Source organism: Triticum urartu, chromosome 2, assembly GCF_003073215.2.
Source record: "Triticum urartu cultivar G1812 chromosome 2, Tu2.1, whole genome shotgun sequence".
Classification (NCBI taxonomy): domain Eukaryota; kingdom Viridiplantae; phylum Streptophyta; class Magnoliopsida; order Poales; family Poaceae; genus Triticum; species Triticum urartu.
The window spans coordinates 747,253,856-747,279,082 of NC_053023.1; the positions used below are offsets into that span (position 1 = coordinate 747,253,856).

Here is a 25,227-nt window from a genome sequence, read left to right on the forward strand (position 1 = left end):
CGAATTAAAATCAGAGTCATTTTATTCTCAATTTAGACATCAACATAAGAAAAATATCATTTTTTATGTCTAAAAATTCATCATGCAAACACATAATAAATTATGAACAAAATATCTCGTTGGTTCAATTTTACCCAGAATAATAATGTGTTCATTATATTTTTAGGCATTTTATGTTTTAAACAGTGCAAAACATAAAAGATATTAGCTTACAGTGCACTGGAAAACACAGAAAAATGTGATGGCCCAAAATACCCACGGTTATACAGCGGCCCAAACGCAGCAGCGAAAACCGTAAAGAGAAAAAAAACTCGCTGGGCTAAGGCAACCTGGGCTGAAGCCCGTGGCCGAAAATGGCCCACTAAGTGCTCGCAGGCCCGCGCGGAGCCGAGCGTTGTTGCCAGCCGTCCGATGGGAATCGACGGTCTGCGTCGATCGCGGCTGGAACAAAATAGCCGCCCGGCTAGAACCCTAGCGCATTTCCCCCGCATTTCACGCTCGACGGCGGCTCGAGGCGCGCCGGCCATGGCGGCGCAGCGGCTGCGCTCGCCGGAGCAGCATGCCGTGGACAACGTCCGGCGTGCTCCTTCGTCGAGCGTGGCTGGTAGCGTCCGTGCACATGGCGCATCAAGGAGGCAGGAGGGGCGCCGGCCACCGCGGCATGAAGGGGTCGACGGCGACGTGCAGGGCGACGGCCGTACACGCGCGCGTCCGTAAGAGCGGCGGCCAGGCGCAAGAGCATTCCGCTCGTCGGCCAGGGCACGACAGCGTCGCGGCGTCTCCGCCCTCGCACAGCGGTGGGCGTTGTGCAGGCCCCGAAGGGAAAAGGCGGCTACGCGGTGCATTGAGTGAGCATTTCTTCTCATTCTCCCCAAAATCGTATTCATCAGTGCTTAATTGGTGAAAAATATGCCTAATTTAAAAAAAAATAGTGCTCTACCGAAATTGGGGATTTGTTTTCTAGGGTTCTTCAACATGGGGGTTTGCTACTGTACGTGTGCAATGTATCCTCCTGCCTTCTAATTTGCTAATCCAAACGGAATCAAATACTTTTAAAGATGATCAATTTTAATTAACAGAAACTTAATCATGAGCATCAATTCTTCAGCGGCTTAATTAAAACTGATTGAGCATAATGGCAGTAGAGATCCGTGGCAAATTAGAATACCACATGATGATTTACTGACGGCATTAGAAAAAAAAACAGCAGCATACATATTGGGATAACCAGGGGCTTAGATCCAATCTTAAAACATAAAACCCTAATCATGAGATTGATCTACTGATCAGAGTAGGGTTCTAGTACAATCATGTAGGCGACTGATACCATTGTTGGAATAATTATGCATCTATAGGATGCCATTAGTAGAAATTGATTGCAACTAGAACACCTAATTGACATGAACAGAGAAGGGTTTAGGGATCCTTTACATGTCACGGGAGTGGACATGATCGCCTGCTCGGTGCAGGCGTGATGCAGGGGTGATGTAGTCGAAGCAGAGGTTCTCCTTGACGTCCTGTTTCCTTCAGGACGCCACCGGCACTGGCCGGGGACAGCAGCGGCGGCTGGCTTGGGCCTTCCCGTCGCTGTAGCGCTCCCCCTGATCGGATGGGGTGAGAATATCGGGAGGAGAGTAAACCTTAAGTGAATTGTGATCTCGCAGGTGGCCAGCTCTCTCCCGTATCCTTTTATATGGCGCTGGCGACAGGGGACCCAAAACCCGAGTTGGTTTTTGAGCGCCCCCGATCAGGGCGCGTTAGTTCTGATCGAGGCTCACGTACGTTGGTACGTGGACCCCTTCACTTATCGTTATCCCCTTATTATTTTTTTTTTCTGTTAGACTAATAGATCTAATTACCTGTTAAGCCGTCAGATCAAAACCAACATGTACATGCCCTAAGGAATTGGCTGACCGCCTGGAGGGGAAGGGGAAACGATGGGTTCCCAGGAAGGTCGTGCCCCCTCGGTTACAAACTGACTCACTGGATTCTAGTAGTAACTGAAGATTACGTGGCTTAAGAAAATCACAGCAAACATAGTTAGTGGGTGAAAGGATTGCTGATGTGGCGAAATGATGAGGTGGATAGGCCGCTTGTCAAGAGAAATGATATAGTGGGATAAACTATTTAGATATTATAGATTACAGAATCGGCCCACACTTGTCACCTCCATACTACTAGTCCACCTCCGATAGCTAGTTTCTCCTTGAGCCAGCATTCAGGAGAGGAACAAGAAAAAGTTTATTTTTTGAGACATACTAGCCCATATTTTGAATAGGATCTTAATGAGCCGCGGCCCAATGTGCAGCGCAGGAGGAGAGAGCAGCTTAACTGGCCCACTAGCCCATTGCTCTGCAGAGTACAGCGCCAGCGGCGATGGAAACCCCACAGCCACCGGCGATTCCCCGCCGCCGCCGTCGTTGTCGGGCTGAGTCTCCGGCAGGCCGGTGCAAACCGGCAACACCCATTTGTCCACCAAGACGACAGCGTCGACGGAAACCCCACTCGGACGGGACAGCCGTCGTCGTTGGGCTGAGTCTCCGGCAGGCCAGCACCCTTTCTTTTTTAGTCGATTGAAACCCTTTGACAATGATACGGGATCTTTTTCATTTGTGCTCTCATCCTGATCTGATGCATGCTTTGTTAGTCGATTGGTAAGCATATGTACCTTGTCAGAGCTTGTGGTTAAACATAAACAGTTGGGAATTGTGCTGCTCAGTTTGGCATAGCACTAGTAATTCCTTGATAAGCTGGGATAGAGTAGTAGTAGTAGTAGCAGTCGTTGTTAGTTAGAGCTTGGAAATTTCGTCCGTCAGGGAAGATGGATCCATGTACTACACAACGGCCGGCCGCTCTTTTAAAAACATACAAGTCGGACATATAAATGTGCTGCTCAGTTTAGCAGTAATTCAGCTCTATTTTCTTCATTGGTAGCGGTAGGCGGGATAGGCTAGTTTATGCCGATCGTTGCAGATTTGACCGCGTGATCAGCAGTCTCGGGTCTATGATGATAAGGCTGTGCTGCGTCGTCGATTTCTGAGAGCCAGTCTTGTGGATGCACACCCTAGTACTATATATTATGGGAATGCAATTTGATTGCCCAGTTATTAAGCAACAAGTTGTCAGCTCAGACGTCCCTGTCAGTGAAACCAAACACCAGTTGGTTCTTATGTACTTATGGATTAATAACTAGTACGTACGTATCATTGAGGATGCTTTGACAATTTTAAATTACGAGCTAGACGGCAATGTTTAGTTGAAACAGTCCTATCCCCGCGTCACCCTAATAATTGAGCTCCTTCCCTTTCTTTACTCCAACTCACCAATAACACTTGAAAACTAATAGCACACTTGCTATGTATTTTGGCCACTTTCTCCTGCTGCCCCTTACTAACTCGTTACAACTTGAGCCTTCTTCCCCATCTCTGATAGCTAGTTCTAGTGATGGATCCAGTTAGCATTGCTGCTGTAGGATGGAGCGTGACCATGGTTGGTTGGGTCGCTTCGGCTACCATCTCTAGGCTCCTCAACAAATGCTTTGATTACATCGACCATGACACAAATAAGAAGCTGGCACAACTTGAGCCCAAAATCTTGGTGCTGGAACGGGTCATGGAAGTTGTCGCAACGAGCCCATACAGGCCTCGTCTCGAGCAGCTGTTCAAGGAGCTCAAAACTGCTTACTATGAAGCCGAAGAAATCTTGGATGCTGTCGAGTATCACTGTCTTAAGAGAGATATCAAATATGGCAAACTGCAGCCGAGCGGAAGCGTACCTCCACCTAAGAGGGATCGTAAGAAGAAGCTCTGGTCTTCCTTGGCCAAGTTCACTACCCCCCTAACAAATAAGGTACTTTGATTTCTTCCATTATTTGTTTTGGTTTCACTCGGTCCCTCCAACTTTCTAGTTCCATGTATATACATGTTTCACGTGCACTACATCTCTCACCTTAGCGAATATTTGGATCAACAAATACCCATCAGTACTCATGTGTTATCAGTTTCATGATAAATGAAACTCTAGCTCCTCAAGTTGGAAATCCACCGCTCGTCCAAACAGGGCCTTTAAGTTTTTCCTGATAATGGGAGATTTTATTGACTCTTGAGGTCGCTTCGAGGCGATAGAAATATAAAGAGTTCACACTTACCCGCTGCATAACGAGATGCACACAACCCATACAAAACCAACGGGTTGAATTGTCAGCAATCGATAAGCCACACCACGGTCAAATCCTACAAGAAGTATCATCCAGTAGTAGCTTTGCTTGTCTTATTTATCTGAGACCAGGCAGAAGCACATAGAGAAGGAGGTTCAGTAGCAGTCCCCATCAATGATGAAGATGCTTTGTTGGCCAAGCAATTAATCGGAGATAGTTAAGCGACTATAAACGCATCCATGCAAGTCAAGATTTTTCATACCTATATATTTTTAGTCACATCACGTAATTTGTACCAATTCATCGGCCAAATTTGAATTGGCCTAAAACTTCACCGAAATGTTTGCAAGCCAAACTTTCAAAATTTTAGATGGATGCAAACTAAGCATTGCATCATTATCCAAAAGACACGGTCAGGGGATGTGTAGTGGTAGACATGGCTCACTTCTCTTGCATTTGTCCACATCATCAGAAATTCAGGATATAGCACAAAAAGATAACAATACAATAGTAGAGAATATTTATTTCTGTTTTAAGTATCTAATAATGCTCTTTGTTGCATACCTTGATTCTGGCCCATGAGTATTTCCTTACATTTTACATTGCGGAACAAACTTCTCTCTTTCAAACAAGCAAACTTCTTGATTGAGTATGTTCAAATAGAGTGCGTTTGATGGTATTTGTGTTAGAATAAATCCGAGGCACTCCGTCAATCATCCGAGAACCAAGCAATCATACAAGCACGATACCGAGATTTGTTAACGAGGTTCATCGATATGGCTACATCCCCGGAGCATGACTATGGGCGCTCCTCCCCATGACACCGTCACAATACCGTACCCGGTCGCCCTGGACGCCGGCACATGCTGCCGGCTTCCCCTGCGTTCCGGTGCTATTATGTTGGCATAGGTTACATCGTGTGTCCCCCTGCTATATATGAGAGGCCTAGGATACAAGTGTCCTACTTGGACACGACTCCATATCCTATCTAAACACAATACTACTCAGAGTCCAATTGTAACCTATCTTGTACACAATATTTGACACAACTCTAACAAACTCCACCTTGGCGAATATTCTCTACCACCTTGAATTCGTCAATGCGTCAAACTTCCATGTACATTGGACTTGAGCTTATCCCACGAGTACCGCTGCTACTCCAAAGACTCCATATGACTCCACCTGCAACTTGTAGTCCCTTCTTTTCTTGACCACAGTCAACACTCGAGCAAAATTAAGTTCCATAATACTCTAGTTTACGCTCCCAACTTCCAGAGTATCAGTCCAACGTCATCACACACTGATCACTGACCTGCGTGAAAGTGAACAACTCACATACTGGGTGTCACACATAAGAGTTATCTGAACTCAACATCACCGCTCCTTTCTTGACTGTCTGTCTGCAACTTGAAGGAATTTCACCATTGCTTGTAGTCATCCCGAGTCAAATTCACAGTTGTCTCACCACATGTATGACCACCAGAGCCTTGGCCCGTCTCCATGTCCCGTGCGCATCGCACGCCTCGCCGCTATTACCGCGTCGAGCCTCCGCTGTCCCGGTCGAGTCTCAAGGGCCGCAAACCCACACCACTCAACCCCCACTGCAGAGTACCACCGATCATCGCCGACCGGTGACGAGTTTCACGCTTCCATCAGACCACTGGGCTCCAGTCCAAACTACGTGTCACTCGCTTTTCCCCGCTGAATAGGCTTCGATTCCCTGGATCCTTTCACCGTAGCCCCTCAATCCATTGCCGAGTGAAGTCCTCCAGACTCCAACTTCACCTTCAACATGACTCCATGGTAGATGATCAGTCCACCCTTGCGCCCTGTCGACTTCAAGCTCCATGTGCACCGTCTTGCATCAACCCCGCGCCATAGTCTTGTCGAAGTCACACAAGCCCTCAGGCCTGCGCCACGTGCTTCCACGCCCCAGAAGTCGGTCACCATCAGCATCACGCTCCTACGTCGTCTTCGCCGATCCCACCACCGTCTTCTGTAACAACCGACTTGCGTCGATCCGTCAGACTGTCCAGTCCGACCAAGCCAAACTTGTCCGGCTACATGACACACTCCAGGCTCTCAAATCGTCTTCAGCAAATTCTAATCCATCACATGATAATCTCATCTTAGCTGACATGACTTCCCGCAACGCCTTCAAGCATCCATGTTGTGCCAACAAATCTTTCACCCTTGTCCACCATAACCCAAGGTTTTCGGTTCCTTGAACTTCTTCACCTCAAACCTGGTACCTGCTGGCGCCCTGGTTCTTCATACGGTTGACCCTATGAAAAATTATCTGACCTTTCCACGCGACACGCCAAGTACACAAACACTGCTACTAGCAAAACCAACCAAACTTGGTCTTCACGTGAGCAGCTCTTGTCTTGGCTTTCACTCTTGATGCTAATTGCTCTTGCCTTGCCAATGCCTCTTTGCTAATTTCCGATGGATGTGAATCACGTGTCAATGGATTTTTCCCTTCCGCCGAAACGATCTGTCTCTCGTGCCGCCTGCCATACGCTCGCCCTTGATCGCTACTTTGCCGCAAAATCTTCAGTCGATCTATCACCTCGTCCGTGGAACCCGCGGTACGATCGCCCTGCTGTTCTGGCAGCCGCTCCCGTGATTTTCTCGACGATTTCTTCCGGCTCTTCCTCTGATCCACCTCCAGACAACCTAGTTCATGATACCACTTGTTAGAATAAATCCGAGGCACTCTGTCAATCATCCGAGGACCAAGCAATCACATGAGCACGACACCGAGATTTGTTAACGAGGTTCACCGATATGTCTACATCCCCGGGGCATGACCATGGGCGCTCCTCCCCATGACACCGTCACAATACCGCACCCGGTCGCCCTGGACGCTGGCACATGCCGCCGGCTTCCCCTGCATTCCGGTGCTATTATGTTGGCATAGGTTACATCGTGTATCCTCCTGCTATATATGAGAGGCCTAGAATACAAGTGTCCCATGAAGTTACACACTCTCATCATTTATAGTGTTGGAGGGGATACACCAGTTGAGGAAACAGTCATTAAGAAAATACTCAAGCGTCTGCCGAAACTGCGGGTACTAGCAATTAATTCGAGTCTGGTAAAGGATGCATCTATTGGGTACCCAAAGACATTCTCTGTCCCAGACTCTGTTGGTGAATTAAAACATCTGCGCTATCTTGCCTTTCGGACAGATACAGAATGCACAGTAATTTTACCAAGCAGTCTAAACCGGCTTTACCAGATGCAACTGCTAGATTTTGGTCGATGCCGTGATTTGGTATTTTCCTGTGGTGATCTTATCAACTTGCGGCATGTATTCAGTGGTTCAGGATCAAGAATTTCGAACATCAGTGGGCTGGACTCACTCCAAACAATCCCAGAATTCGAAGTAAGTCCTTTTTTAGAAGGGCAGCAGGCAAAGCAGTTGAGGTACCTAAACAGGCTCAGCGGCAAACTGATTATCTCTGGTCTCGGAAGTGTTAAAAGCAGAGAGGAAGCTCTTGAAGTCGATCTAACTGCCAAGAAACGGCTCACAGATCTAACACTGTCATTCATTGGAAGTTCAAAAGTTGCAGCAGAGGTACTTGAGGTCCTTTGTCCTCCCGTGGGGATTGAAAAACTGGAAATCCGTGGCTACCAAGGTTTGGTATACCCAAGCTGGATGGTGGGCAGGCAAAATGGTGGACCGGAGAAGCTGCATAAACTTGAACTCTTCAGTTGGAGCCAGCCAGGATCTGCTCCTGAACTGAAGGCTTTCATTCATCTTCATGAGCTCGATCTGATATACTGTTGTTGGAACGGCTTGCCAGGCAATATGGAGCACCTTAGCTCGCTCAAGAAACTATGGATCCAAGCTTGTCTGAATCTTCGGACGCTTCCCACGCTACCACAATCTCTTGAGAAGTTTATGCTCTCTGACTGCAACGATGGGTTTACGGAGTCTTGTGAAACAGATGGACATCCAAACTGGCAGAAGCTTCAACACATCCCCACGAAATACTTTTTGTGACCCCGCAAGTAAGAACAGAGTCCCCTTTATTTTGTTGCCTTCTTTTTACCGTTTGGAGCATTGCTTCAGGAAGTAGTTATGTTTGCTAATACGTCTACTATATGTTTGGCTTGCAGATTATGACTCTAATTTGGTCTGAGCGAGCGAGAGCCCATTTTGTGCTCTGGTTTCTTGTATTGCAGGAGGACGGTATTGTGAGTTGCTTGATGTAATTTGCGGTCGCCTCGCTTTCTTCTCCACACTGGATTGGACTCTGCTTGGAGTTGGAGCACGCAAGATTTGGCAGTTCTCCAAAGTTTTTCTGTCCCATTTCCCTTTCTGTATTCTGTATGTTATACTCCCTCCGTTCCATAATATAGTGCCTATAGATTTTTGCAAAAGTCAAACATTACAAACTTTGACCATATTTATAAAGAAAAGTAGATACATCTAGAGTACCAAATGCACATCATTGAATACATCATGAGTTATATTTTCAGAATGCACATGTTTGATATTGTAGATTTAGACAATTTTTTCTATACACTTGTTCAAAGTTGGCAAAGTTTGACTTTCACAAAAATCTATAGGCACTACATTATGGAATGGAGGGTGGTGAACAGTGCATGTTCCTGAATCTGTATCCTAGGATCCCTGACGGAAACAGGGCGATTTGTTTCTACAATCCTGTTTCAATATATCGATGCCTTGTTGGAGTCTTGACTCTTGAGGATTTGGCCTCCTCCTTTCCTTGATAGACCTACTTATACTGTATTACTGTCTTCCTTTTTGGCGGACCCAAACTGAAGATGCATTCCAACAACCCATGTCCTTAATTTCAGTGCTAAAACATGTGGTAAGTACAAATGGTAATACAAAAGGAGCCTCGTGCTCCGTCAAGAATTCTGATCAAGAAGAGTGTACCATCTTCAACATTTCAGCACCTGACATGAGCCTTCAAGATTCAGAATTATTTTTCATTTTGGCATCCTCTTTTCTTGACAGGTCTCCTCTCTTCCTCTTGCTTCTGCGCACAACAAATCGTTTCAGACCAATGCATCATTTCAGGCAACAGGGCATTTCCAGACACGGATGGAGGAGAAATGATTTAATAGCTTAAGGCAGCGTCACAAAATGCTTCAGGTAGTGTCATCACACATACTGTCTGTCCATCCCTGTGCACAGCGTACTGGAGATGATGAACTGAAAGATGTGTATGTATGACTATGCTCTGCTTTTCCACTACTACATCTACATGTGATGCTCTGCTTTCCTCAACAACCAATCGATCGGTTGAGCTCCATCTCCCAATCAGGCTATGACATATACTCTACTCTGGCCAAAATTGTGTTATAAACATTAGTAGATTAGAAAGGATATCATGGTGATACGTTTCCGTCGTATCTATTTTTCCAAACACTTTTGCCCTTATTTTGGACTCTAACTTGCATTATTTGAATGGAACTAACCCGGACTGACGCTGTTTTCAGCATACTTTCCATGGTGTTATTTATGTGCAGAAACAAAAGTTTTCGGAATGACTTGAAACTCCACGAAACGTCTATTTGGAAATAATAAAAGCCTTGCAAAAGATGAAGACCAGGGGGCCCACACCCTAGCCACGAGGGTGGGGGCGCCCCCCCCCTAGGGCGCGCCCCCTACCTCATGGGTCCCCTGGAGCTCCTCCGACCTCAACTCCAACTCTATATATTTGCTTTCGGGAAGAAAAAATCAGAGAGAAGAATTCATCACGTTTTACGATACGGAGCCGCCGCCAAGCCCTAAAACCTCTCGGGAGGGCTAATCTGGAGTCCGCTCGGGGCTCCAGAGAGGGGGATTTGTCGCCATCGTCATCATCAACCATCCTCCATCACCAATTTCATGATGCTCACCGCCGTGCGTGAGTAATTCCATCGTAGGCTTGCTGGACGGTGATGGGTTGGATGAGATCTATCATGTAATCGAGTTAGTTTTGTTAGGGTTTGATCCCTAGTATCCACTATGTTCTGAGATTGATGTTGCTATGACTTTGCTATGCTTAATGCTTGTCACTAGGGTCCGAGTGCCATGATTTCAGATCTGAACCTATTATGTTTTCATGAATATATGTGAGTTCTTGATCCTATCTTGCAAGTCTATAGTCACCTACTATGTGTTATGATCTGGCAACCCCGAAGTGACAATAATCGGGACCACTCCCGGTGATGACCATAGTTTGAGGAGTTCATGTATTCACTATGTGCTAATGCTTTAGTCCGGTACTTTATTAAAATGAGGCCTTAATATCCCTTAGTTTTCGCTAGGACCCCGCTGCCACAGGAGGGTAGGACAAAAGATGTCATGCAAGTTTTTTCCATAAGCACGTATGACTATATTCGGAATACATGCCTACATTACATCAATGAATTGGAGCTAGTTCTGTGTCACCTTATGTTATGATTGTTACATGACGAACCGCATCCGACATAATTCTCCATCACCGATCCAATGCCTACGAGCTTTTTACATATTGTTCTCCACTTATTTACTTTTATGTTGCTACTGTTACAATCACTACAAAACACCAAAAATATTACTTTTGCTACCATTACTTTTGTTACCGTTACCACTACTATCATATTCCTTTGCTACTAAACACTTTGCTGCAGATACTACGTTATCCAGGTGTGGTTGAATTGACAACTCAACTGTTAATACTTGAGAATATTCTTTGGCTCCCCTTATGTTGAATCAATAAATTTGGGTTGAATACTCTACCCTCGAAAACTGTTGTGATCCCCTATACTTATGGGTTATCAAGACTATTTTCTGGCGCCGTTGCTGGGGAGCATAGCTCTATTCTTTGAGTCACTTGGGATTTATATCTGCTGGTCACTATGAAGAACTTGAAAGACGCTAAGACAACAATTTATCCCTCAACTACGAGGGGAGGTAAGGAACTGCCATCTAGCTCTGCACTTGATTCACCTTCTGTTTTGAGTAAGCTTGCAACACCTAACCCTTCTTTTGCTATTCGTTCTGATATGTCGTATGTTATTGATGATACCACTTCTGCTATGCATGATACTTATGATGAAACTACTTCTATGCTTGATACTACTGTGCCACTTGGTGAATTTCTTGATGAACAAATTGCTAGGGTTAGAGAGAAAGAAATTATTGAAACTGATTATATTGATGAAAGTGATGATGAAGACTTGCCTGTTATTCCTGAGGGTTATGTTTTTGATAAAGAAACTTCTTTAGCTATTTTAGCTTGCAAAGATAGATATGAACTCAAGAGGTTATTAGCTAAATGGAAGAAGCAATCTCTTAATGATAGAATGAAACCTGACCCTGCTTTTGCTACTTCACCTATCTGTGTTACTGATAAGGATTATGAATTCTCTGTTGATCCTGATGTAATTACTCTGGTTGAATCTGATCCTTTTCATGGCTATTAATCTGAAAATGTTGTGACACATCTTACTAAATTAAATGATATAGCCACCCTATTCACTAATGATGAGAGATCTCGCTACTTTTATATCCTTAAAATATTTCCGTTCTCATTAAAGGGTGATGCTAAGATATGGTTTAATTCTCTTGATCCTGATTGTGTGCATAGTCCCCATGATATGATTTATTACTTCTCTCCTAAATATTTCCATGCTCATAAGAAACAAGTTGCTTTGAGGGAAATATACAACTTTGTGCAAATTGAAGAAGAGAGTCTCCCACAAGCTTGGGGAGGCTTCTCAAATTACTTCATGCTTTGCCTGATCATCCTCTTAAGAAAAATGAAATACTTGATATCTTTTATAATAGACTAACCGATGCTTTCAGAGATTACCTGGATAGTTGTGCTGGTTCTGTTTTCAGGGAAAGAGCACCGAATGAAGCTGAAATTCTATTGAATAATATGTTGACAAATGAAAATAATTGGACACTTCCTGAGCCAGCTCCTGAGCCAATTCCTGAACCTATTCCTAAACCAACTCCGAAGAAGAGAGGTGTTCTATTTCTCAGTCCTGAAGATATGCAAGAGGCAAAGAAATTTATGAAAGAAAAAGGTATAAAGCTGAAGATATTAAGAATTTACCTCCTATTGAAGAAACACATTGTCTTAATCTACCGCCTGTTGAAGAAACTTATGATCTTAATCCATTACCTATTGGTATTGATAACCCGACACACGTACTAAAGGTAAATTCTCTCTATAGATATGATAAAGCTGAAATCCCTCATACTAAAATTGCTAGCCAATGCTTGGATGAGTTTGATAACTTTATGGTTAAGCAAGAAGATTTCAATGCTTATTTTGGTAGACAATTAAAACAAAATGCTTATATGATTGAACACTTGGGTGATTATATGGCTAATGTTAAAGGTGAACTTAAACTCATTACTAAACATGCTTCTATGGTTACCACTCAAGTAGAACAAGTACTTAAGGCTCAAAATGATTTGCTCAATGAAATGAATAGTAAGAAAAATGATTATGCTGTTAGAGTGGCTACTAGAACTGGTAGAATGACTCAGGAACCTTTGTATCCTGAAGGCCACCCTAAGAGAATTGAGCAAGATTCTCAGAGAAATAATATTGATGCACCTAGTCCTTCTAAAAAGAAGAAAAAGAAAAATGACAGGACTTTTGCATGCTTCTAGTGAACATATTGCTGAACCACCTGAGAATCCAAATGATATTTCTATTTCTGATGCTGAAACACAATCTGGTAATGAACATGAACCTAGTGAAAATGTTAATGATGATGTTCATGATGATGCTCAACCTAGTAATGATAATGATGTAGAAATTGAACCTGCTGTTGATCTTGATAACCCACAATCAAAGAATCAATGTTATGATAAGAGAGATTTTGTTTCTAAGAAACACGGTAAAGAAAGAGAGCCTTGGGTTCAGAAACCCATGCCTTTTCCTCCCAAACCATCCAAGAAAAAGGATGATGAAGATTTTGAGCGCTTTGCTGAAATGATTAGACCTATCTTCTTGCGTATGCGGTTAACTGATATGCTCAAAATGAATCCTTATACTAAATATATGAAAGATATTGTCACTAATAAAAGAAAGATACCTGAAGCTGAGATTTCCACCATGCTTGCTAATTATACTTTTAAGGGTGGAATACCAAAGAAACTTGGAGATCCAGGAGTACCAACTATACCATGCTCCATTAAAAGAAACTATGTTAAAACTGCTTTATGTGATCTTGGAGCCGGTGTTAGTGTTATGCCTCTCTATTTATATTGTAGACTTGATTTGAACAAGTTGACGCCTACTGAAATATCTTTGCAAATGGCTGATAAATCAACTGCTATACATGTCGGTATTTGTGAGGATGTGCCTGTTGTGGTCGCAAACGTTACTATTTTAACGGACTTTGTTATTTTTGATATTCCCGAGGACGATAGTATGTCTATTATTTTTGGAAGACCCTTTTTGAATACTGCAGGGGCTGTTATTGATTGCAACAAAGGCAATGTCACTTTTCATGTTAATGGTAATGAGCACATGGTACACTTTCCGAGGAAACAACCTCAAGCTCATACTATCAACTCTATTGGAAAAATTCCATCGATTATATTTGGAGGTTTTGAATTTCCTCTTCCTACTGTCAAGAAGAAATACGATATTCTTATTATTGTGGATGTGCATATCCCCGTTGAGGTAACATAGTGTTATTCGAAATTTCTCCAGTTCCATGTTATTCGGAATGAGTTTGCTAACAAGACTTGATCAACCTTGTTAATGGATTCTTTTTGATGAGCATGAGATGGAAGAAACTAGAAGGCACAACCTTCTGTACCCTCTTTCTACTTTCTGTTATTTAGTCGAAATAAAGTAAAAATAGTATTTTTCTTGTCTGTTTTCTGATTTATCCATGCAATATAAAAATACCCTGAAAATAAAAGTTCTCCAAATGCCCTGAAAATGGAATATGATTTTTTCTGAAATATTTGAGAATATCTGGCACTGAGAACACAACAGGAGGGGCAAGCACCTGGCCACGAGGGTGGAGGGCGCGCCCCCTGCCTCATGGGCCCACGGTGGCCCTTCTCCACTTATTCCTGCACCCACACACTCCTTCTTCCTCCCACAAACACCAATATCCAGCTCAAGCACGAGTTCTAGCTCATTTTGCTGCGATTTTCGATCTCCTTGCTCAAAGCACCTCTCACAAAACTGCTTGGGGGAATTGTTCCTTGGTATGTGACTCCTCCATTGGTCCAACTAGTTTTTATTCTAGTGCTTTATTCATTGCAAATTTGTGCTGCCTAGGTGACCATGTTCTTGAGCTTGCATGTCAAATTTATATGGTTCCAATTATTTCTAATGCATGATATAGGCTCTAGGCACTTGTAGGAGTAGTTGCTATCAATTTTGTTGAGCTTGATTCACTTCTATTTGAAGTTACTAAAAATTTCAGAATTTTTCAGAAAATAATGAAGAGATTTTTGAGGGGCTCATCGAGCCGAAGCTCGAAGGAAAAGCAAAATGAAGAAGCAGAGAGGCCCAAATATAATTTTCCTCGCACCGTGGAGGTCCGGCCGTGTGAATGGCCTTCCGATGATTTCTTAAGAGAAGCCAGGATTTATGATGATTTATATTCATTGGCTAAGAATGCTGGCCTCACCGACTTCCTCCGCGACCAACATCATCAGTATCTCTTACTCACTAATACTTTTGTGCAAAACTTCTACTATTTTCCTAAGGAATCACCTCCTTCAGTAGAGTTTCATTTATATGATGTTGTTAAGAAGATGCCACTAGATGAATTTTGCAAGGTTTGCAAAATACCATTCGAGGGTACCTTAGATGAACCACATCGTAAAGATGTGGACGGGTTTATTGACACCATTACTGTGGGGGAAACTAGGAAGGTTTCCGAAGCAAGAATCACTAGCATACATTTTCCTGTTTTACGCTACTTTTCCATATTTGCTAGTTGTTGCTTGATTGGTCGCGGAAACTGTGGAAACCTTAGTTTTCCTGATATTATCATTTTGTTCCATAGCTTATATTCCGATAACACTATTAGTATGGGCGGTATTATTGCTAAACAGTTAAGTTTGAACTGTACAAAGGGCTCCATCTTTGGAGGTATTTATGTTTCACGCCTTGCTGCACATTATAACATACCTATTAGGCTCTATGAGAAAGAAGAAAAATTGCTTCCCAATGCTTATTTAGATTATAAGAGTATGTTAGCGCATGACTTTATTGTTAAGAATAAGGAAGGGGAGCTTAAATACAAATTGTTCTTTGATAAGCATCACCCTGAGACTATTACCTTGCCTGCTCCTTCGTTGTTTAATTTATCTGAAGGTCCGTATCTCGTTCCGTGGGCGGCCATTTACGCTTACCGGAACCCTACACCAGCCCCGGAGCCGGAACCACAATTTGAGCCTCCACGATAGTCTGATTACTTTTGGGATCCGGAGATGACTGCCAACCAGTGGCAGTCAGAGTCCTCTTCATCTCAGTACGACCCCGGTTACAACTATGGATATCCGCCAGGCCATCCTTGGCAATGAACCAACTTAGGACAAAAGCCTAAGCTTGGGGGAGTACGTATTTCCCACTGACATTACATTTATGTTTTCACACACTCATTGCTAGATGTCGGTGCTCATACTCTTTCACTGTAATATCCATGCTAGTTTATTTTCTTTTTCTTTCTTTCTTCTTGTGTGTTTAATAAACCTTAAGAAAAACCAAAAAAATTAGTTGTAACTTTTAGTTAGTTTACTTTTCTTGCTGTAGTAGTAATAATTAAAAAGAAAACCCAAGAAGATTTCCCGTTCTTATTTTGCTTGTTGGGAGCTTTCCCGTGTAAATAGTTTTATTTCTTTTCTTTTCTTTGGGGGTCAATAGGAGAAGACCATGATTAAATTGTTGAAGTGGCTCTTATATGCATTATTGTTGATTTAACCAAGAACCCATATTGCCTTGTCTTCTCCTGTTTATTGAATGCTTGCGGATTCCAGCTTAGTCCAATGCACGTGCACTCTTACTATTTTCACATCATTCGGTCATGCAAGTGAAAGGCAATTATGACGATATATGATGGACTGACTGAGATGAGAGAAGCTGGTATGAACTCGACCTCTCTTGTTTTTGTAAATATGATTAGTTCATCGTTCCTGATTCAACCTATTATGAATAAACATGTTTGCAATGACAATTAGAGATCATAGTTGCTTGTGCCATGCTTGATTCGCTATGAGTTATAATGGTTTACCTTGCGTGCCAACATGCTATTAAAACGGTTGTGATTTGGTATAGTGGGGCGGTATCCTTGTTTGAATGATTTAAGTGACTCGACTTAGCACATGTTCACACATGTAGTTAAAATAAATCAACATAGCCTTCACGATATTTATGTTCATGGTGGATTATATCCTACTCATGCTTGTACTCAATGTTTATTAATTTTAATGCATGTTCATGACTGTTGTCGCTCTCTAGTTGGTCGCTTCCCAGTCTTTTGCTAGCCTTCATCTGTACTAAGCAGGAATACTGCTTGTGCATCCAATCACTTAAACCCCAAAGTTATTCCATATGAGTCCACTCTATCTTCCTATATGCGGTATCTACCTGCCGTTTCAAGTAAATTTGTATGTGCCAAACTCTAAACCTTCAAATAAACATTCTGTTTTGTATACTCGAATAGCTCATGTATCAACTAGGGCTGTCCTTATCTTCCATGCTAGGCGGGTTATTCTCAAGAGGAGTGGACTCCGCTCCTCACTCACGAGAAAATGGCTCGTCACCGGGATGCCCAGTCTCATGCTTTATGCAAACTAAATCAAAATAATTGCAAACAAAACTCCCCCTCGGACTGTTGCTTGTTGGAGGCCCTCGTTGTTTCGAGCAAGCCATGGATTGATGCTTGTTGGTGGAGGGGGAGTATAAACTTTACCATTCTGTTTGGGAACCGCCTATAATGTTTGTAGCATGGAAGATATCGCCATCTCTTGGTTGTTATGTTGACAATGAAAGTATGCCGCTCAAAATATTACTTATCTCTATTTCAAAACCGAGCTCTGGCACCTCTACAAATCCATGCTTCCCTCTGCGAAGGGCCTATCTATTTACTTTTATGCTGAGTCATCACCCTCTTATTAAAAAGCACTAGCTGGAGAGCGCAGCTGTCATTTGCATTCATTACTATTAATTTATATTGGGTATGACTATGATTGGATCTCTTTTACCATGAATTACAATGTCTAGTCAGTCCTTAATCTTTAAAAGTGCTCTGCATTTATGTTTTGCGGTCTCAGAAAGGGCTAGCGAGATACTATCTTTTTATATCATATTATGATTGTTTTCAGAAAGTGTTGTCATCCGAGATTTATTATTATTGCTCGCTAGTTGATTATGCCTTTGATATGAGTAAACATGAGACCTAAGAGTTATTGTGAATGTGGTTAGTCATAATCTTTGCTGAAAACTTGAATGCTGGCTTTACATATTTACAACAACAAGAGCAAACAGAGTTTGTAAAAGTTTTTCTTTATCACTTTCAGTTTATCAACTGAATTGCTTGAGGACAAGCAAAGGTTTAAGCTTGGGGGATTTGATACGTCTCCGTCGTATCTACTTTTCCAAACACTTTTGCCCTTGTTTTGGACTCTAACTTGCATTATTTGAATGGAACTTACCTGGACTGACGCTGTTTTCAGCAGACTTTCCATGGTGTTATTTATGTGCAGAAACAAAAGTTCTCGGAATGACCTGAAACTCCATGGAACGTCTATTTGGAAATAATAAAAAATCCTTGCAAAAGATGAAGACCAGGGGGCCCACACCCTAGCCACAAGGGTGGGGGGCGCCCCCCTAGGGCGCGCCACCTACCTCGTGGGCCCCCTGAAGCTCCTCCGATCTCAACTCCAACTCTATATATTTGCTTTCGGGGAGAAAAATTAGAGAGAAGGATTCATCGCGTTTTACGATACACAGCCGCCGCCAAGCCCTAAAGCCTCTCGGGAGGGCTGATCTGGAGTCCGTTCGGGGCTTCAGAGAGGGGGATTCGTCGCCATCGTCATCATCAACCATCCCCCATCACCAATTTCATGATGCTCACCGCCGTGCGTGAGTAATTCCATCGTAGGCTTGCTGGACGGTGATGGGTTGGATGAGATCTATCATGTAATCGAGTTAGTTTTGTTAGGGTTTGATCCCTAGTATCCACTATGTTCTGAGATTGATGTTGCTATGACTTTGCTATGCTTAATGCTTGTCACTAGGGCCCGAGTGCCATGGTTTCAAATCTGAACCTATTATGTTTTCATGAATATATGTGAGTTCTTTATCCTATCTTGCAAGTCCATAGTCACCTACTATGTGTTATGATCCGGCAACCCCGAAGTGACAATAATCGGGACCACTCCCGGTGATGACCATAGTTTGAGGAGTTCATGTATTCACTATGTGCTAATGCTTTGTTTCAGTACTCTATTAAAAGGAGGCCTTAATATCCCTTAGTTTTCGCTAGGACCCCGCTGCCACGAGAGGGTAGGACAAAAGATGTCATGCAAGTTCTTTTCCATAAGCACGTATGACTATATTCGGAATACATGCCTAGATTACATTAATGAATTGGAGCTAGTTCTGTGTCACCCTATGTTATGATTGTTACATGATGAACTGCATCCGACATAATTCTCCATCACCGATCCAATGCCAACGAGCTTTTCACATATTGTTACCCGCTTATTTACTTTTACGTTGCTACTGTTACAATCACTACAAAACACTAAAAATATTAATTTTGCTACCGTTACTTTTGTTACTGTTGCCACTACTATCATATTACTTTGCTACTAAACACTTTGTTGCAGATACTAAGTTATCCAGTTGTGATTGAATTGATAACTCAACTGCTAATACTTGAGAATATGCTTTGGCTCCCGTTGTGTCGAATTAATAAATTTGGGTTGAATACTCTATCCTTGAAAACTGTTGCGATCCCCTATACTTGTGGGTTATCACATGGTCCTCATGTGGGTGTTTGGGAAGAAATGCTTTGGCGATAATACAGACTTTTTATAACACAATTTCTTCCCAAATTTAATTAGAAAGGAGCTCTACTCTTTACAAATCTAACCTTGCGGTGTTGGCGTGCCGATAATTTATTAGCATATTCTTAAGATGAGGAAGAATAATTATGTGCTGGTCAAGCTAAGAGCTAGTTCAACAGAGGAAATATGAAACTAACTTCCAAAGTCAGATCACAGTTTCCAGCAACACGAATGACATCTTGCTCCCACGACCAATTTGAAGCCCCATAGATAGATATTTGCAAGGAGGAAAGCTTGAAATCTGCAACCATGCTTATGTCTCCTGAAACAGATACCTAGCACTTCTCTACTGTTGCAGCCGGCGCCAAAGCAGATGTAGGCTCTTCCAATGTACGCCCTCCGTCCCAAAATAAGTGTCTTAACTTTGTACTAACTTTAATACAAAGTTGTACTAAAGTTGGGACAGAGGGAGTATATTAAAAGCAAAACAGGAAGCAACAACTTGCTGAACAGCAGGTTTACAAGCAAAAACAAAGACAAACACATGGAGCTAGAATACATGTGGAATATATAGGGAATACGGATTGGCTATCTAAATCCTGATGCTGACCGTTCAATTCCGATGGCGAGCCAAATATATAGTCCAATAACTAGCATGATTTTCGCTTCTCACGTCCAAACTGATTGCCCAGCAGGTACTGATCGATGATGTCAACTGCTTCAGCAGCACAACCAAAATGAATTCCAAGGAAATTCAGAATATAGTCCTGCCGCATCGCAGCGAAAAAACATGGTTTTTGATGCTCTGTTTCTTCAGCAAGAATCTCAGGCACCTTGATCCTTTGTTTGATTAACAACTTCTTGCTCTTTTTAGCAGTATGAGCATGGCTGTTGCAGATGAAGGAACATGGCAAGCATTAGCTTGTATGTATGGACGGGCGATGAGTACCACGTATTACATTCTTAATTAAGCATAGGGATGGGCGATGTTACATTCCAGGATTCCCCGTTGCTACGAACGAACCAAGGAAGGAAGGAAGGAAGCCACCAAAGTATGCAGGCAGGCATCAAAGTATGCACAAGAGGAAACAATAGCGGTCGTGTAGTAAAAGAATATGACAACACAGATTTATCCACAGGCAGTAAGAAACTACCACAATGGTTTTCAAACTTGTGACAGATACTACATTCGGTCATGCGATACATAATAAAACATTACCGGTAAGATTCAGACAGCTACGGTTACTACAAGGTGTAACCTTAGGCACATTTTGCAGGTTCTACCAACAAGTAGTAGGCTTAACTAACACCTGACAGCAGCCCAGGGGCGAGAGACAACAGCTAACCAAGTCACTACGTAGTTCTTCCCAGGATTAAGTACTAGTACTACACAGACAGCGCTACATCACACTGCATAGGAAGGTCTCGTGGATCTACATACTAAGAAGGGCTCGAGGCCCAGCATAGCTCGATAACATCATATCGACTTAAGCAACTGTAAGTCCATAACCAAGAAATTCCTTAGAGCACATTCTTCTAGCAACTACATACAGCCATAATACTAAAGCAACTTCAACAGAGCGAATCCTTAGAGCACATTCTGGTATGTGCATTAATACTCTCACACCATTAGAGATCACATAATTATCATAGCAATTCAATGATTCAACTTCAACAAAGCATGGATGCAATATGACTAGCACAAGATTTCCTCAACAGCCATAGCCAACATAAAACAGCTGAAATCAAGCTAATCCTTTTAGAGTGCATTCTAGCAACTCAAACATATATGTGCATTCCCACTCTGAAGCTATTACACGAAATTAAGAACACATAAGTCCCAGCTCTTATTTACACTCAACACCTTGACAGTACAGCTATATATAAATAAACCTTTGGGAAAAAATTCAATACAATCTGTAATGACTTCAGATGAGTAGCATAAGAATTTCATTGTACAGAGAGATAAAGCATGGGAGTGGATGTGTTGTCTTACCATACACGAGAATCACAGCTGTTATTACGGTTATCACCCATGACGAATACATGGCCTTCAGGGAGGCGCTGCAGGACGATGCAGACTCTTAGTAACAGATGGATTCGGGAATAGAATTGAGCAGACAGTGAGAATATGATTGGAGGGAGAGATCATCCACCATCTGAGACCCATCATTTCATTTCGACAGAATAATGGGGGTACTCAGGAAGTCAACAACATGGAGCAGCCATGCCACTTTTGGTCCTCCTCTTGCAGTAGTAGTATGTATAGTCATTTGTTTGTGTAGAAGTAATGGGTATACAAGTATCTCTGGACCTGGCAATAGCAACTCCTCAATGTTGTTCAAGGAGACAATGCTCACTCAGCAGGGTAATAGAAAGAGATGCAACGAACAAACCATGGCTTCCATCGTGTACGACGCATGGGGTGCGGTGTAATGTTCCTTCTGTGCAACACCGTTGACAATATGCTGGCCTTGTCGAACCTGTAAGAATGTGCGTGAGTAAGCACAATATTGGCAGCCAGGTTCAATAAAGAATGTACAGTATAATGCATCTTGACATATATTTGGCATTTGCTGAAGCAGCCTACATATGTGAATCAGCAGAGCAGCGTGAACAGATGACACTAGTACTAAGTATGCATCTGAAGATATATGTGTTGTATTTGTTGAAGCGGCATGTATCAATCATTAGGATGAATGCATGGTAGTAATAAGGTGGGTGGGCCGGGGATGCTCATTATGTAATGTATCTGCTTGATGCTACATTTTGAGTCAATAAAAACGCCCTTTATCAGGAAAAAAAGTAATAAGGTGGGTGGAGTTGAATGTTAACACCGCCTTTGGTCGAGCAAAGCATCATATTTCAGTCAGTCAGCAGAATGAATGAGTAAATGTTTGAATGTGTGATAGTAAGTGGAAGAAGATTTGGTTGATGATTACCTGGATGAAGTCTCCAGGGGTGGCAATAACCCTCTTAATGAATACAACATCCTTATTTATGCCACAGTTCTGCAGTAAAAATTAGGAGAAATGTAGCATCAGATTGACTAACTGACAAGTAAAAATGGAATGGAAGAATATATATAAGGAGAGGTAAAAAGCAGAGCAATGTACCTGCAGCGCGGTAGGCACCCTGAAGAAGACAATGTCGCCCACAGACGGCCGCCGGAACATGTAGCTCACCTGACCAAAATCAGAATCGAAATCAAATCATTCATTCCCCATTTCATTCTTTGGTAGATCATGGCAGATCCAAGGGAGACAAGCAGAATGGAAGAGATCTATCTACACCATCTAGCAGGGGGAAAGAAAAGAAAAGGAAGCTACTTTTTCTGCGACGGCGCGGTCGCCGGGGCGGAGGGTGGGCGCCATGGAGGCGGAGGCGACGATCATGAAGAGCTTGGGAATCGTGTCCGTTATCCCTTGCATATTATAGTTCATCATGAAGTTCTAGTAACTAGAGAATTTTTTCAATTACTATCTTATCTGGAAGATTAATTCCCACTTGATTCAAGCAATTGTAGTACGCAGACAATCTGAGCATATGCTCACTGGTTGAGCTATTCTCCTTCATCTTGTAGGCAAAGTACTGTCAGAGGTCTCATACCTCTTGACACGGGCATGAGTATGAAATACCAATTTCAACTCTTGGAACATCTTATATGCTCCGTAGCGTTCAAAACCTTTTTGAAGCCCCGATTCTTAGTCGTAAAGCATGGTGCACTAAACTATAAGTAGTTATCATACCGAGCTTTGCCAAACGTTCATAACGTCTGCATATACTCCTGCAATAGGTCCGTCACCTAGCAGTGCATCAAGGACATAATTCTTCTGTGCAGCAATGAGGATAAACCTCAGATCACGGATCCAATCCGCATCGTTGCTACTAACATCTTTCAACTTAGTTTTCTCTAGGAACACATATAAAACATAGGGAAGCAACAACGCGAGCTATTGATCTACAACATTATTTGCAAAATACTATCAGGACTAAGTTCATGATAAATTAAAGTTCAATTAATCATATTACTTAAGAACTCCCACTTAGATAGACATCCCTCTAATCATCTAAGTGATCACGTGATCCATATCAAGTAAACCATGTCCGATCATCACGTGAGATGGAGTAGTTTTCAATGGTGAACATCACTATGTTGATCATATCTACTATATGATTCACGCTCGACCTTTCGGTCTCAGTGTTTCGAGGCCATATCTGCATATGCTAGGCTCGTCAAGTTTAACCTGAGTATTCCGCGTGTGCAAAACTGTCTTGCACCCGTTGTATTTGAACGTAGAGCTTATCGCACCCGATCATCACGTGGTGTCTCAGCACGAAGAACTTTCGCAACGGTGCATACTCAGGGAGAACACTTATACCTTGAAATTTAGTGATTGATCATCTTATAATGCTACCGTCGAACTAAGCAAAATAAGATGTATAAAAGATAAACATCACATGCAATCAAAATATGTGACATGATATGGCCATGATCATCTTGCGCCTTTGATCTCCATCTCCAAAGTACTGTCATGATCTCTATTTTTACCGGCATGACACCATGATCTCCATCATCTTGATCTCTATCAACGTGTCGTCACATGATCGTCTCACCAACTATTGCTCTTGCAACTATTGCTATCGCATAGCGATAAAGTAAAGCAATTATTTGGCACTTGCATCTTATGCAATAAAGAGACAACCATAAGGCTTCTGCTAGTTGCCGATAACTTCAACAAAACATGATCATCTTATACAACAACTTATATCTCATCACGTCTTGACCATATCACATCACAACATGCCCTGCAAAAACAAGTTAGACGTCCTCTACTTTGTTGTTGCAAGTTTTACGTGGCTGCTACGGGCTGAGCAAGAACTGTTCTTACCTACGCATCAAAAACACAACGATAGTTTGTCAAGTTGGTGTTGTTTTAACCTTCCCAAGGACCGGGCGTAGCCACACTCGGTTCAACTAAAGTTGGAGAAACTGACACCCGCCAGCCACCTGTGTGCAAAGCACGTCGGTAGAACCAGTCTCGCGTAAGCGTACACGTAATGTCGGTCTGGGCCGCTTCATCCAACAATACCACCGAACCAAAGTATGACATGCTGGTGAGCAGTATGACTTGTATCGCCCACAACTCACTTGTGTTCTACTCGTGCATATAACATCTACGCATAAACCTGGCTCGGATGCCACTGTTGGGTAACGTAGTAATTTCAAAATTTTCCTACGCACACACAAGATCATGGTGATGCATAGCAATGAGAGGGGAGAGTGTGTCCACGTACCCTCGTAGACCAAAAGCGGAAGCGTTATGACAACGCGGTTGATGTAGTCGTACGTCTTCACGATCCGACCGATCCAAGTACCGAACGCACGGCACCTCCGAGTTCTGCACACGTTCAGCTCGATGACGTCCCATGAACTCCGATCCAGCAGAGCTTTGTAAGAGAGTTCCGTCAGCACGACGGCGTAATGATGGTGTTGATGATGCTACCGATGCAGGGCTTCGCCTAAGCACCGCTACGATATTACCGAGGTGGAATATGGTGGAGGGGGGCACCGCACATGGCTAAGAGATCAATGATCAATTGTTGTGTATAGAGGTGCCCCCTGCCCCCGTATATAAAGGAAGGAGGGAGAGGCCGGCCCTAGAGGGGGCGCACCAAGTGTGGGGAGTCCTACTAGGACTCCCAAGTCCTAGTAGGATTCCCCTTTCCTTTCCGTAGTAGGAGAGAAGGAAAGAGGGGGAGAGGGAGAAGGAAAAGGGGGCTGCACCCCTTGTCCAATTCAGACCAGAGGGAGGGCACGCGCCTCCTTCCTTTTGGCCTCTCTCCTCTATTCCCGTATGGCCCAATAAGGCCCAATACTTCTCCCGGTGAATTCCCGTAACTCCCCGGTACTCCGAAAATACCCGAATCACTCGGAACCTTTCCGATGTCCGAATATAGTCGCCAAATATATCGATCTTTATGTCTCGACCATTTCGAGACTCCTTGTCATGTCCCCGATCTCATCCGGGACTCCCAACTACCTTCAGTACAT

At 43.0% G+C, this 25,227-nt stretch overlaps 2 protein-coding genes across 5 annotated transcripts; one reads left to right on the plus strand and one right to left on the minus strand.

The window, feature by feature from the left end:
• The first annotated feature begins 493 nt into the window (after positions 1–493).
• LOC125540455 lies at positions 494–9,673 on the plus strand. Of its 4 annotated transcripts, XR_007297311.1 has the most exons (3): positions 7,002–8,176; positions 8,285–9,003; positions 9,153–9,673. XR_007297311.1 is itself a non-coding variant. In XM_048704076.1 (2 exons), the coding sequence occupies exons 1-2, from the start codon at positions 3,445–3,447 to the stop codon at positions 9,252–9,254; spliced, it is 507 nt and encodes a 168-aa protein (XP_048560033.1). In that variant the 5' UTR covers positions 494–3,444; the 3' UTR covers positions 9,255–9,673. The 4 variants fall into 4 exon arrangements, 1 of the variants encoding a protein (XP_048560033.1); XR_007297313.1 differs by lacking the exons at positions 8,285–9,003; positions 9,153–9,673 and adding an exon at positions 494–3,849 and having other exon boundaries at positions 7,969–8,096; XR_007297312.1 differs by lacking the exons at positions 8,285–9,003; positions 9,153–9,673 and adding an exon at positions 494–3,849 and having other exon boundaries at positions 7,481–7,614.
• An 11,421-nt stretch (positions 9,674–21,094) lies between these two features.
• On the minus strand, positions 21,095–22,567 carry LOC125538529 (chloroplast processing peptidase-like). Its single transcript, XM_048701813.1, has 5 exons — positions 22,502–22,567; positions 22,289–22,357; positions 22,115–22,183; positions 21,569–21,655; positions 21,095–21,236 (listed from the first exon to the last, which is right to left on the minus strand). The coding sequence occupies exons 1-5, from the start codon at positions 22,565–22,567 to the stop codon at positions 21,165–21,167; spliced, it is 363 nt and encodes a 120-aa protein (XP_048557770.1). The 3' UTR covers positions 21,095–21,164.
• Between the last annotated feature and the right edge of the window lie 2,660 nt (positions 22,568–25,227).

Coding starts and splice junctions, on each gene's coding strand:
- LOC125540455 (XM_048704076.1), top strand. CDS start 3,445: ATGGATCCAGTTAGCATTGCTGCTGTAGGATGGAGCGTGACCATGGTT. Junction 3,850..9,152: donor CTACCCCCCTAACAAATAAG/GTACTTTGATTT, acceptor TTTTCTTGACAG/GTCTCCTCTCTTCCTCTTGC.
- LOC125538529 (XM_048701813.1), bottom strand. CDS start 22,567: ATGATCGTCGCCTCCGCCTCCATGGCGCCCACCCTCCGCCCCGGCGAC. Junction 21,656..22,114: donor CCCCTGGAGACTTCATCCAG/GTAATCATCAAC, acceptor ACATTCTTACAG/GTTCGACAAGGCCAGCATAT. Junction 21,237..21,568: donor CGTACACGATGGAAGCCATG/GTTTGTTCGTTG, acceptor ATCGTCCTGCAG/CGCCTCCCTGAAGGCCATGT.